Below are 15,046 nucleotides of genomic sequence, written 5' to 3' on the forward strand. Positions count from 1 at the left end.
CATTCAGCAGTTGCACACATACAAGGGGCATTTATACAGATGATTGGCCTGTACAGACGACACCTTCCTGGTAGGCCTGCATACGTGGGTTTGGATCCTAGCCCAAACATGCCCAAGCTCATCACTGCTCTCCAGTTGGGAAGGGTTGGAACCTTTGACAATAGTCTTTATAGCGGTTGGTGCCTGTCTGTCCCGGTGATGCCAGCTGCCCCCCCATTTTTTTTGGGTGTCTCAGGGACAGTAAGGGAAAATATCCCTGTTGGGGTTGAAGTAGGACAACTTAACACTGTATGCAAAACTATATTCCTAGTAAGTTGCTTTAACAACATAAATCAGTCTATTAACATAGATTGGCCGAAATGATTGATATTTAACAAAATTAAAGAGGAAAGCAGAATAAAATCAATAATAAATACTATTTACAAATCTGATGAGTCCTTCCTCACAACATCGCATTTGCCAGAAAGGTGGAATTAATTTTTTTAACCTTCCATTTTCAGTAGCGAACTATGTTATTTTGTTGGCTAGGCTCCCTCACCAATCACATCTACACAAGTACTGCACATAGTCTTCTCTGTCCAGCTGGTTTGCGCACATCAGATTTGCAGTAAGGAAATGGAGAGTAAAGCATGCAAAATGATGAAATGTAAAGCAGTAAGCCGCATCTCATGGTTGGTTGAAAGCCATTTGTAAATGGGGATAAGAGAGCCTCATTTACAACGCGGGCAGGAACTCACCACTTGGGATATCACTTGAACAGGGTCACTAAATTAAGGGATTTGCTGCTCCCTAGACCTGCTTTTTGAGAGCCTGATCTCTGGTGTGGCCTCCACATCTGCAGGAGAAAAGCTGGTTTAGTACTTTGAAAGTCGCCAAAGGCACAGAAGCTTGCAATAAGAGATGAAGGGTTCATTCAGACTGGTAGATAATGGTGTCAAATCAGACATGCAGAAACATGGAGGCTGCCATTCCTAATTCCTGTAATTCTGAAGGTGCTAGTCGCTTGGCTTTCATGCTGACCCTTTTGCTCTTCTGGATTAGAGACTGTACTGAAAGTACTGAAGACTGAGTTAACATAACAGCCAGTGAACTAGCATGAGAAGTCAGCAATGGCGGCCCCCTTATTTTTCTCTAATGGCAGTAACAACTGGAATTCCATGCACATACATGACAATGTTTACTAGTTACATGTTATCAGTTATATGTTATGTTATATGTAAAAAATGACTTCTCTAATCTTTCCAATATGCATGAAATATCAGATGTTAATGCCGAATTTAAACCATTTTTAAAATGCACCTGTGCCCAGACTATGGACAATAAAGCCATCCCTGACCTCTCTATCTGTTTATTATATTCATTGGCACTCACTTGAGTCTTCTGATGTGAAAAAGTACATAAGCTTGTTTTTTGGGCAGAATCAAGCATTTCGGCCCAGCAAACTTCAATTAGAACTGTGGCAAGAGGCAGAGGGCCTGGAAAGATAATGGCATACCAAACATGGCTCAAGAGCTATGACAGCACAAGACACCACACAGAAAAAACACGAAGCAGAAACAAGGATGACGACATGATGTCACAGATGATACTGCTTTCCACAGGCCAAAACTAAAAACCCTGAAGCTTGAAAACACAACAAAACCCTTAAAAACAAGTGTTCACAAGCAAAAAAATCTTAAAAAAAACACCTGAAAACATTTACACTTAAATGTGAATGGGATAAATTTCTCCACAATGCCTACATCTGTAGAGGTTGAATGAAGTGCTTAATCTGCTTGTTCGGAATATGCAAACACTTCAGTGTACATAGTCTGGGTACAGGTTCTCTTTAAGTGTTGGCATAGTGAGGGGGTGGTTTTATTCCCCACATGGACTTTACTGTTGTCTGTGACCAGAACAGCCCCCATCTTGGTTTTACTATGACAATTGGGACTCTGCTTCCCCGCCTGTAGTGTATTCTCTAATAGGGAATGGTGACACCACATTTCTGGTATGGCCTTCCCACTAGCGGATTAACCATAAAATTATATGGAACGTGACACATTTCCATTGGACTGGTTACAATAACATTACATGATAAGACCAGCTCTTTGGGGAACTGAGGTAACATTTATAATAATGTCAAATGTCAATTTACTGGAACCAGTGATGTCAGTGAGACATGTCCTCCTCAGATCTTGCCTCAGAAAAATAATTTCTAACCAGTAAATTGACTGACCAAAGCTTAAACATTCAAAAGGGCTGCCATCATTTCATGGGCTGTGTATATATAAGTATCTGAGAGAAGATTTGTCGTAGATAGTCTGATGTGGCACAGCAACCAGTTTCTCCTTGTGCAGAAAACACCGGAAGGAATAATTTGACTGGTTCCTAGGCAACACAAGCCATCTGAGAAGACTTTCCCTCAAACCCTTAATAATGGGGCCATGCTTGCAGTGGGAAAGGTTACTAATGTCATCATTACAATCTAGATCAGGGGTAGGCAATCTTAGAACCCCAGCAGTGGTGAAGCTATACATCCCATGAGGCAATGCCAGCCACACGCAACTATCAAAAGCAGAAGCATGATGGGATTTATAGTTTCAAGTCGTGCCAAGGATGTCTACCATGAGTCATCTGCACTCCATCAGTCAATGGTGATCTACAAAGCCCATCAATCCCTAGCTAGCAAGGCCCACTAAGACACAACACCTCAGCAGGTGGTGAGCCTCACCTTCATGACTAATCAAAAAGCAAATAGAATCTCTAGCTTTGACTTCTGGGGCAACTGCATTTTGAAAGCAATGAACAATGTTTATGTAGGGGGTTACAATAAATAATATCATGCATGCTCCTCCCCCGATATGACATGGGAGGTACTTTTGGTTCAGCATGCATTTATATAGCAGCCAAAGTTAGTATGGGTTTGGCAAGCTGCAGGACATGTATGATTGGTTTACACATTTCAACAGGCAATGGTACATGGAATCACATATCTACCCAACAAAACTGATATTATACAAAGCAGAGTGTGCATACATATCTAACATAATGTGTAGAGTCATAATGTGCAGTTACTCGTGTGTTGGTGAAATCTGAGCCACGATTGGTTGATATGGGTAACTGCACGACTGCTTTTTGCATTACGGATCTGTTTTATAAAAACTGGGGAAAAGGAAGGCACTGTCCACAATGGGCAGATTCTGTGTTTAGTTGCCCTCATCTTTAAAATAAAAACATTGTTGTTCACATTTTCATAAACCATAACCCTGTGTTCTCACAGAACACACACTTGGACTTATTAAATAAGACAGCAAAAATGGTAGTAGTAATGCAGAAATCCACAGCAACCAATCAGATTTTAGTTTATTGTAACCACAATTGGAAGCTGGCCATACATTACCATTCGATTTTACAACCTCTTTTATATTTAGCAACAACTATGCATTGGCAGGGCCTACCCAAATGAGCCATTCAATTTCCATCCAATCAGGTAGGTCTTCACACTACACATAGTTGTCGGTGAATAAAGAGTTTGTACAAGCAGATTATAAGGTATGTGCCCAGATTTAAATGCTTTTATAAATTTTCAACTGCTCAGTAAATTGATTGTTGGGATGCAATCCTCTAAATTGCTCTCCCAGGTTCTGTGAAAACTGCTCCACTGTTTTTTTTTTGCACAATATATATATATATATATATATATATATATATATATATATATATATATATATATATATATATATATAACAACTTCAGTAATCATTTCCAAACAATAACATTGTAACCTGCAAAAGCAATGTAGAGCAGGCACCTGTGTGAATCTCCTTCTTCAGAGCCCTGATACCCATGAAACCAGGGATCCCAAATACCTACCTGCAGTAGAACACCTATCGGTTCCTAAATGGGGTGTAGTGTTTTGCACTCCTGCCTTCCAACATTAGGGTCTTCAGTCTGATTAACAACTAGGACACTACCTGCATGGAGTTCACATGTTCGCTCTGTTCTTGCATGGATTTCCTCCTACACTCCAAAGACATGCTGGTAGGTTCAGGGATTTTTTTTTAGTGGGAACGCGGGGAAACGCAGTTCCGGCACCTCCAGTACTGAAAGGAGTGCTGGAGGGTCTATTGATGCCGATTGCTTTGGGATCTATTGTCATTGGGGGGATCATTTGTTCTTGGGGAGGTCTATTTTTGCTGGTGGGGGTCTATTTTTTCTGGGGGGATCTTAGGTTAGGAGGTGGTCAAAATCTGGGGTGGGGAAATCTATTGTTGCTGGCTGCATAGGATCGTGCTCGGGGGTGGGCAGGGGTTGGAGGAAGGGGTGACTTGAAGGGGGTTCCTGTACCTAATCTCTGAGAAACAAGCCCTTGGTAGGTTAATTGGCTCCTGTCTAGACCTGCCATAGTATGTGCATTTACAGTATATGTGAGACAGAGACCTTAGATTGTAAGCTCCTTGAGGGCAGGGCTTTATGCGACTATGAAGTACATTGTAAACTGCTGGTACTATATAAATACCTGTGATAAAATACTTATCAACCACCAGTGAGGCAAGAGGTAGGCAAGGCATCAACTTCTCTAATCCTATATTCCTGAAGCAGGTTTACAAAATGTATGGCTTGGAAAGGATTGCTTTAAATGGTCAGTCCACTAAAATAAGTTTAGGTAGATGCTTAAGGATTATTTATGGACTGCAGTGGTAAGATCTCTTGAGAACCTGGCTCTGCATATCTGCTGGAGTCATTATGAGTCATTATGAAGAGATCACAGTCTTAACACATAGGGGTTGATTTACAAAAGGTAAATAGACAAGAGCAGTTGCTCCAGAAATGAATCAACTGGACATGGCTGTTATATCTTTGATGTTTGTCTTATGGTCTTTAGTCCATCTCCTTATGTCTTTTTCTTTCCCCACCCCCTCCCCACTTCTTGGTTCTGCTTTTTTTTCCTCCTTTCTTTCTCTCTTTTCCTCCCCCTCTCCTCCCTTTTCTTGTTCCCTTCCCTACCTCTTCCCTGTGTATTTTCCCACTTGCGTTTGTGTCCATAGTTCTTTACACTGACCCATTGTCACCTTACTATCTTCCATTATTATTGCTCATAGTGTCTCCCGTGTCCACCCCGGGGGGAACTACCCTTTACTGGGTGCTTCTTTCGGTACTGCGTGGCGCCTCCAGGGCCTTCTTTGGTAGGCTGTTTATAACTCTGTAGTTTTTCCAAGATTAATCTACTATGTATTGTTACTTATGAGTTTGTTATTTTCAAACTCACAAATTTAGAAATGTGCATAACTGTTCAATCATGAAACCTTATTCACTCTTGTAGATGTTTTTGACTGACCCCTCCTGAAGAAGCGCTGGAAACCACAAAACATGTAGAGGACTCTGTCAGGATATAGATCCAAGCCTTTTTTTTACCTGGACCTACGCGTCCACTACTTGTTTTCATTACTGTGCACGGTATTATGTGCACAGTGTATGTATTTATGTACCAACTGTTTTTAACTTTGTCTATTTTCTGATTGCGTAAATTTTTCTTTCTGGTTCAATCTCTGGGTACCGAGATAGTCCTCAATGCTTTAGTGCTATAGAGTATGTTTGGAGCAGCTCCAAGCACTTCCCCATTTTCCAATATCCATAATTAGGGATGATGGTACCCACCCCTATCCCTATATGACCTTGAATGAGGCTCTATTTATTAACTTAGTAAATGAGCAAAAGCTCTGCTAATTTCCATCATCCAATCATGTGTTTTTTTTAATTTTATATTTTCCTTGCATGTGATTGGGTATTATTTGCAAAGTGAAGCTTTACCTCGTTTACTAAGATCTGGAGCAACTGCACTTTCCAAAGTGCACAGTCTTATTTGCCTTTAGTAAATCAACCCCATTGCATCACACAGATCAAAGATCCCAGGTGTCAAGGACAGCGTTGGGAGTTGTGTCACTTCGTTGTTGGAGTATCCAAGACCTACAAGAAACCATATACTATCTAAAATGAATCTCCTTTGGGTGGACTGACCTCTCAAAATGCTAATGCAGCCAATTTTTTTCTGGTTTCGAATACAGCGTAGTGAGACTAGAACTGTCAGGTTTTTATTGCTGTCTGTGTTTCTGTTCGAGAGATTTCCCCCCCCTACCTGTCTTGGTGACCGTTATTCACCAAGAGTGAAAGCAAAAGAAAATACCAATTTTTTGTCAACAGAACAGGAACGCGGGGAGATCTTGCAATGGGGACACCAGTTTTGGCAACAGCTGTCTAAATAGGGGATATACTCTCACTTTGGAGGCAATTTCCTGTTGTAGCTATGGGACAGGAAGTGAAGGTAAATCTCCCCAATGGGACACAGATAGCAAAAAAAAAACAAAAAAAATGTTATAACCCTCCTCCTACTCTATCCATAACGAAAAATAAAAGTTCTGGCTTTAGTTCCTACTAATGGAAAAAAATATTGGTGCTCAGATATCAATGAGGGTTATTTTTATATTACACCCTATTGTTGTAGTCCTATATTTCTGTATTAACAAATTAGAAAGTCTGAACACTATCAATAAACTTTTTTTTTATTATTTAGCCCCGCCAGCCAACCCAAAAACCTTTGCACACATAAATCCAGCAGACATTTGAAGGTCAATGATCTATTTCTTTCACGGTCTGCATCTATCAGCGTATCATATGAAATAATATATCCTCACCTATAAATTAAAGATTCACCTTGGAGTTCAGTGACCTTGATTAATGGATGGGGCCTGTGGCCTTGTGTAGTTGTATTTTGTTGAATTCTAATAACCCTAACAGAAGGGTTACATTATTTCTCATATTAAGAGCCATTTTTTTTTTTGTAATGCATAATTTTGTAAAATTTATAAAAATTACATACAAAAGTATACATTTTCTTAAAATATTTTATTGTTCTTGACCCCAAAAATTTAGTAGCACTGTTGAAGCTGTTTTCCATGAAGGGGATTAAAACAGCACCACTGATCGAAGCATGAAAATATAAATTGAACACAACTTTTTTTTTTTTTTTAAATAACAAAATATTTTTTACAGCAGCTTGATAAGTGTTTATTTCTGCCGGTCTCCCAGTCTGGATCTACTCTGGTTTCTGCTAGTGCATGCAACACCTCTAACATGCACATACACATTCATGAGAAAACACGCACATTGACAGAACAGTGGTACTCAACATTAACATCAGAACGCTAAAATAAAATAACTCCATTAAAAAAAAAAAAAAAAAGCAGTTTATTAATAATGTATTGTTTGTGGGGGTTTCGTTGCTTACCAGCATTCTCATTTACAATTTGATGGCCCAATATATTGACATGTATACAAAATTTTAATGAAAAACACTATTTTGTTGGCATCTTTGTTGCACCCCATTTACAAAACACATGTTAGTTCTTATTACTCATTTAAAATATCTTAGAATTCATTTGAACATATTAAAACCCAAACCCCTATTCTAGTGCACTACAGGCTACGGGCATTAGCGATTTGTGGATTGAGCTAGTATGCAATGCCTCACCGACACTCACCATGCACAATACAATCTGGCCATGCAATTTTAAATTAAACTTTCACACTACCAACACTGGGGTTGATTTACTAAAACTGGAGAGTGCAAAATCTGGTGCAGCTGTGCATGGTATCCAATCGGTTTTTAAACTTCAGCTTGTTCAATTAAGCTGGAAGCTGATTGGTTTCTATGCAGAACTCACCAACTTAGAATGTTGCACCCTCAACTTTTAGTAAATCAACCCCATTATGTAATAAAAGGACCTCCCCCTAAACTATCCAGTCAAGCAGACCCCTTTGTACTACATACTTGTTGGTAGAGTTAAAGGAAGTGATATAATCAGATTGTAATGAATTTGGTGAATTTAATAGGCTGTAATCTGCTGACCCGAGGTTCAGCCTTGAGGAAAAAATCTAACACTAAGCTCAGGAACCACTTTTTTCAGCACTTTTCTAGTTATGCTTTTTTTTTTCTACCATCAGTAATATAACCTCGTCAGTTTGTACTGTGATGTAGCTACGTTAATATTTTCTGGGACAATCCAATTGGGCAAGGTCTCCATTAAGAGTGGCTGGAGCAAATAGGATCTTTCTAAAATAAAATATGTAAATCACTGAGGGTATACTATGAGGGGCACCCTGCAAGCCCGGATTTTACATTTTGCTCCTTTTGGTGCCCTTCACTAGAGAAATATGCTTTTATTAAACCTGTAGTAATAAATATGGTGCTGGCGATGACCCAGAACATGTATGTAGCTAGTGAAGCGAGTCTGCATTTTTCCATGTTTGTGACTCAGGAGCTGTTGGAAGCCAGATGATCAGCTTACCAGTCAATACTGCCAGCCTACATAGATCTCTTGGTAGAGTTCTCTTATTCTGTAATTGTCAGATGATTTGCAGGCAGCAGCAGTCCTATTTAGAAGTGGCCAGCAACTTGTGTAGACCATGCTAAAGAGTCCAGCACCCTGACACCTAGAACAGGTGGCACATCTAAACCCTTCAACAAAATAGTAGTATATTTCAACTTGCCAGTCCTTATATGTGGTAGCTGCCTTAGTTTTTATTAGTCAAACTCAGAACATTTTCAGCGTTTTAAGAAAAATACCAGCTGATGTTGCCAAAAAGTGCAGTGTTAGGGCCCTTTCACACAGGGCAGATTCCGCTTCTATCAGCAGGGGTTCCGCTCACATATCCCCTGCTGATCGGAGCAGAGTGGGCAGATGACAGGTCTGTATCCACTCTGTTTATGCAGAGCGGACACGGACAGACCCCGCTCTGCTCCGCTGTCCATTTACTCTCAGTAGCTTCCAATCTGGTCCTTCCAAATGGAAGAGGATGCCACTTTTTTTAGCGGGCCTTATCGGACCCGGAGGTAGCCGGGTGTAAAGTCTGTTAAAAATGCATGGACCATCCGATCAAGTCTGCCTGAAAAACTGACAGGTGGACCTAATCGGATCTCCCATGTGGAAGGGCCCTGTCAATTCCTGTTAGCTGAACTGAAAGCTCAAATAATGTTATCTTTCTTCTGAAGACTACAAGTCTCCCATCCTTATGGAGATGGTGAGGAAGGCATTTAAAATCCAATTCAGGTGACAACCACGGCCTCCTCCATAGATACAGTGGAGTGACCAAGCATGGCCATCCAGAAAAAGGAGGTGCATTATCCTTGGGAACCAGGTGAAAATAAAGCAAAAAAAGCCTGAGGGCCATGTTCACACCATACATATGCAGTGGTGCTCAGAAAAACGCAACTCAACAGACAAGTCCTTTAAAAAGAAAATTCATGCAGCCACCAAATCTAAGGACTAGTAAGAGGCAATATATTACATCCTGTTTGCCATAGTATAGGTGGATGGTATATGTGTCATGCAAAATAAATTTATGAATTGTGAACAGTGGTGCTTGTCCCACGTGGTACAATTGTCAAACACCAGTAAAACTAAAGAATATTTGGATGGGAAGCAGGATCATGTGTCTGTAGGGGTTACTGTATGTTTTATTACACTGAATGTCCCAGCGCTGAAAAAACACCCCTGCTAGAGTGGATGGTTGTCCAAAACACCGGTGCTGCTAACCTAGCCAGTAGAGCCTTATGGTAAACTGCATAGTCAAAAAAAGTAGCGCACTCAGGTGGACAAGAAGAGGAACTATGCCCACCTTAGGTTCATAATCTTTCTAGAAAGACTCTTCAGAATCCTGACCATGTCAAAGGTAAAAGTCAGTACCATGGCACTTGGTGTGATGTAGGGCTTGACTGGTGAGATGTAAACTACCCCTCTTGGTGGCCAATCAATGGGGGGGGGGGGGGGGGGGGGGGCAGGCATGTAGTGAGATCCAACAAAATCTTGGCAGTCAGCATCCTATGGGAACTGGAGTGTTATGGAACTGACTTTTACCTATGACATGTTCATGAAGCTGAAAATTCTTTCTAGAAGGTTTATGAACCTATGGCAGGCAAAGTTCCCCTCTTCTTGCCTACCTGAGTGTGCTACTTTTATTGACTCTGCAATGTACATTTTATTCCAGCACATTAAATGCATGCATCTGCAAGGCATTGGGCAAGAGTACGTATTAATAATAAGAAAAAAATAATGTCCCATAATCTGACAGTTTTAGGTTGAGTATCACTTTTTCTGCCACATGTTATCACACAGAGGACAGTTGGGCAAGGCATGCTCAATGAACGGACAAAGGGAGAGGTGTTTCATGCAGTGGCTGTAAAAAAATGCCTGAATCCTACAACCACCTTCTTACAATATCGGAGTATTACTCCATTGTCTTGCAACAACTGGTCTTAAGGCTCAAAGTGTCTAAAAGAAGAAAGATTTGTTGCCCAAACACCCAGACAAATCATTTCGTCATAGGAATAGGATACTCTGGACAACAAGAGCTGTTCCCCGTTTTTCTAAAATCAAACACAACCATATTCATACCAAATACTTTGATTATCTTCTGACACTAGTAAGGTAGACTCAGCTTCACTACTATGTAGACATTGGGGGTCAGAACATTCACTTGTTTGCAGTACATGATTACTGGACTTTGGACAATCTTGCTGTTGAGTAGATGGGACACTAAACTGTCTATCTCCAGGTGGTCCACTGATGCTACTCACCAAATTCGGGTTGAGTGAGAGGTAAGGGCAAGACATGCACGGTGAAGAGTAGGATATGATATTGGTCCCTTCTGATATGCCGCTTTTTCTATGGCAAACTACATCGCAACCTGAACAATGTTGAGGATCATTGCTAACCATACACGGAAGGGGAACGCTGGGGAGAATGTTAGGCAACGGCTTGACTCTACTGTACTCACTCGATAAAGATGGAGCATCTTCCCTTGTCGGTGATGGATCAACTGATACAGGTGACCTATTGTCTTTGGATAAAAAATCATGAATACTGGTCCTACGTGTGGTCCCCTCGGCAGTGGAGATCACACTGCTAGCACGAGGTAAGGTGGCGTATTGGCTGGGCTCTTTAGCGGTTTGTCGTTGTGTACACGCCATCCCTGGACTTAGAGCAGCGTCTCCATCTACAGATTGCGTGACTGTCTCTACAGGGAATGTGAATCGCATATTCTCCTCTTTTTTCCAAGTGTTGGGTCGAATACACTGCTCTGCTTTCCCAGTCTTTTTGTCACCCACTGCTAGGCCAGGAGACAGCTGTGACGGAGACTGTAATCCTGAAAATTCAGCGGAGCCAGACAAGCTTTTCATGACCTCGTCTAGAAGGTTTTCCTGGCTTCCAGACCGAATCTAGGAAAATAGAAAACATTGGAAGTAACAGGTGTTTGCCTATTTTAATATGATCGATAGGCCGGTACAGAAGACACTAAAATAGAAACTTTAAATAAAGTCTAAAATGACACTTAAAAGTGATAGTAAAGGCTCGATTTTTAATTAAAATAAAAAAAGTTTTAATACCTATCGGCTCTTTGCAAAGATTTCCTCCTCTTCTGGCAGTCCCCCACCAGCCCTGTCAGCTTCTACCTCCTCCGGGAGCCTTCTGTAACAAGCCGAGTGCACCTGTGGGGGCGCACACCCAAGCTGGGCTGTGTATATCCATACGGACGAGGTAGGACAGGTAGAGGGGCATTTTTTACCGTAATGCATAGAATATATTAAGGTAAAAAAAAAAAAAATTTAGATGTAAGACGTGGTTCTTAAGTCAAAAGGGTTTTTACCTTAATGCATTCTATGCATTAAAGTGTTACTAAACCCAGGACCCTTCAGTCAATATATCTGGTCTCCCACAGTACACAGAACATGGAAATGCAATAGTTTCCGTAAATATAAACTGCTAAAGACCTTTTCTCATCAGCAGTATATAGCAGTCTTGTGACTTCTATCAGCGTCTGGTTAAAGCTTGTAGGAGGAGTTTTCATATTACAGGGTTTAGTAACACTAAGGTAAAAAAAAACTTTCAGCTGCGGTTCCTCTCTCCCCCATCCATAAATACTTACCAGAGTCCTGTATTGATCCAGTGCTATGCTTGTCTGCAGCAGCACTGCTCTTTTTCCCTGGTCTCACAGGGCAGATTGATAGCAGCGGGAGCCATTGGCTCCCGCTGCTGTCAATCAAATCCAGTGAGGAGGGCCGCACTGTGTGCGTCTATAGATGCGCACAGCCCAGCTCGGAAGCATGTGGTACACGGAGAGGTGGAGCCATTCACACCGGCAGGGGATGACAGAAGAGGAAGTTCGGGGGCCGCTCTGTGCAAAACTCTGTGCAGGTAAGTGTAACGTTAAAAAAAAAAAAAAAAAGTTTACAACTGCTTTAAACCTGTTGTTTTGCAAGCTGGTTCATGCTACATACAGTATAAAAAAAACAGACTGCATTGGTGCAAGTGTATAGATGGGGCAATGCCTAAAGTGGGTCTGCAGACAAATGGATCTCTACTCTATCCAAAACAAAAAAAACAAAAAAAAAAAATCTAGAGGTGCCTTTAAAGTTTAGCCTTACAAAAACACTCTTTAATGTTCAAAATTAACTTCCATGAATAAACAGTTATTCTCCAGATAAGGATTGTATGTGTGCTATAAACCAGTAGTTTTGATGCCCAGATGGCCATATAAGCATTATATGTATTGCTGTGCAGTCACAAATGATTATTATAATCTAGCGCAGCCTCCAATTTCCATATGTTTTACTCCTTTCTCTTCCCTAACCTCATTCTTCAACATCTGGAATGCAATTTTGTTTTGTAAAAAAAAAAAAAAAAAAAAATGACGTTAAACATCTAAAAACATGCAGCCCCCACTATTGCCATATACAGTAGTTGCCCAATGCTAGCAGTGTTCATTCATTTCAATGGTCAGAATAAAGTAATAGCCAATGGAATGACCGCCCAAAAGCTTTACACGCCTAAATGTGTTTGCAAAGCGGGGCTTTAGGCAAGTATTTTAACCACTTTAGCCCCGGAAGATTTACCCCCTTAATGACTGGGCCATTTTTTGCAATACGGCACTGCGTTACTTTAACTGACAATTGCACTCGTGTGACGTTGTACCCAAAAAAAAATTGATGTCCTTTTTTTCCCCACAAATAGAGTTTTCTTTTGGTGGTATTTGATCACCTCTGCGGTTTTTATTCTTTGTGCTATAAACAAAAAAAACCCCGAAAATTTTGAAAAAAAACCCCCAAAAAGACAATAATGCCGCATACACACGAGCGGACTTTTCGACGGACTAGGTCCGGCGGACCGGACTCCGTCGGACAATTCGACCATGTGTGGGCTCCAGCGGACTTTTTTTCCCCAAAAGTCCAACGGACCTAGAAATAAAACATGTTTTAAATCTTTCCAAAAGTCCGCTCGTCTGTATGCTAGTCCGACAGACAAAAACCGACGCTAGGGCAGCTATTTGCTACTGGCTATGAACTTCCTTATTTTAGTCCGGTCATACGTCAGCATGTACGAATCCGTCAGACTTTGGTTGATCGTGTGTAGGCAAGTCCGTTCATTCGAAAAGTCCATCAAAAAGTCTTCCCATGTGTACACGGCATAAGGCTACTTTCAGACTGGGGCAAACATCGGCGGTAAAGCGGGGCTATTTTTAGCCCCGCTTTACCGTTGTTTAATCTGCGCTAGCGGCCGAAAAAGGGTTAAAACCGCCCGCATAGCCCCGCTGGCGCTGCAGCAGCCAGACCAGAGTCTTGTAGAGTGGGAGAATTATTGTTTTATCTCTTGAGTGAGTTAATCCACTTTTTAATGCATGCCAATATGCTGTTGGCTTTGCGTGCAGCAGCTTGGCAATGTAAGCAATTACTGAGCCTATCATCTACTAGGACCCCCAGGTCCTTTTCCATCCTAGATTCCCCCAGAGGTTCTCCCCCCAGTGTATAGATTGCATTCATATTTTTGCCACCCAAATGCATTATTTTACATTTTTCAATATTAAACCTCATTTGCCACGTAGTTGCCCACCCCATTAATTTGTTTAGATTTTGGACTCTCCATTTTTAGTAAATCAACCCCTATCTGTCATTCACAGATAATGCCATTTTACCATCTCTATCCCGACAGTTTGAAAACAATTCACACTTTTAGTCATATATATTGTAGAATCGACAAACATGAAGTCTTCCTGACACAAAGGATGGGGTTATGTAACTAGAATAGGATGGTTTCACAATTTTTACACCTTCCATCCTGTTCTTGGATTAAGATGTTGGATCGACCTACCTAAGCTGATAATATTAGCAACTTCTGACATCTCTATAACAGTATGGCGGAGCTCGCTTGTATGCTTGACCAGATCTTTCGCCTCGCCTCTTTCACTACCTTCTTTAAACAGCATGGGTGGGTCTGTGGGATTCTATCGCTCTGGTTGGGGCCAGAGGGAAAGATATCCCCCCTTTTTTCCCCTCCCTAACCACACCCCCCTTTCTCCCTTTTGCTTCTTCTCTCTCTCCCTCTGCCCCCCCCTTTCCCCCTTCGCACCCCTACTTTTTATTCCTACAGCCCCTCTTGTGTTCTTCTCTACCGCTATTTACTGGCACACACAGCCTTGTCGCTCCTGTAATAGGCCCATTCCCTTTTTTTTTGCCTTCTGATATCCTACCTTGCCCCAAGCTACCCCATGCATACAGGCTTCTAGGCCCTGTCAGGCACCCATTTTAATCCCCAGGGGATGGGGAATGTGACACTTCAAGGTCCAGGGTTGACAGGTCTACACGTGCCTTTGGTATATTTGCCGTTAATGTTGGACCAGCCTTGTGGTATGTTATCTGTGAGGACATATTTTGTTGTCCCTGTTAGGCTTATGATACATGTTCTCATAAGACTTGGTTTCCTACTGTTCTTTTGGAATGTTTGCTTTACTTGCCCGACAGGGTGGTATTACCTTTGTAACTGATCTCGTGCTATGTTGTTTCACCCACACAAAGGGGTATTGGTATTTTTGTAACTGATTACATGCTCTGTTAGTTGCACTTTTTTCCTCAACGTTTTAGTGAAAAAAATAAATAAATGAGTTGGTGCTACCTGCATTGATATAAATGTTGGGGTATATTCCTGACACTCATTAAAACTGAAGTGGCTTGGAT

General features: G+C 41.3%; 1 protein-coding gene across 8 annotated transcripts in view; it reads right to left on the reverse strand.

Annotated features, from left to right (window-relative positions):
* Positions 1 to 15,046, reverse strand: part of CCDC88A (coiled-coil domain containing 88A) — a 265,646-nt gene that overhangs the window by 11,400 nt on the left and 239,200 nt on the right. For 4 of the 8 annotated variants that reach the window (XM_073628601.1, XM_073628599.1, XM_073628600.1 and 1 more), the window contains one exon: positions 10,033 to 11,257. In XM_073628601.1, coding sequence (XP_073484702.1) covers positions 10,412 to 11,257 — 846 coding nt within the window. In that variant the 3' untranslated portion in view covers positions 10,033 to 10,411. Of the gene's footprint in view, positions 1 to 737; positions 836 to 10,031; positions 11,258 to 15,046 lie in introns of those variants that run through there. The other 4 variants (XM_073628602.1, XM_073628603.1, XM_073628598.1 and 1 more) reach the window with 4 other exon arrangements.

Source organism: Aquarana catesbeiana, linkage group LG04, assembly GCF_042186555.1.
Source record: "Aquarana catesbeiana isolate 2022-GZ linkage group LG04, ASM4218655v1, whole genome shotgun sequence".
Lineage (NCBI taxonomy): Eukaryota > Metazoa > Chordata > Amphibia > Anura > Ranidae > Aquarana > Aquarana catesbeiana.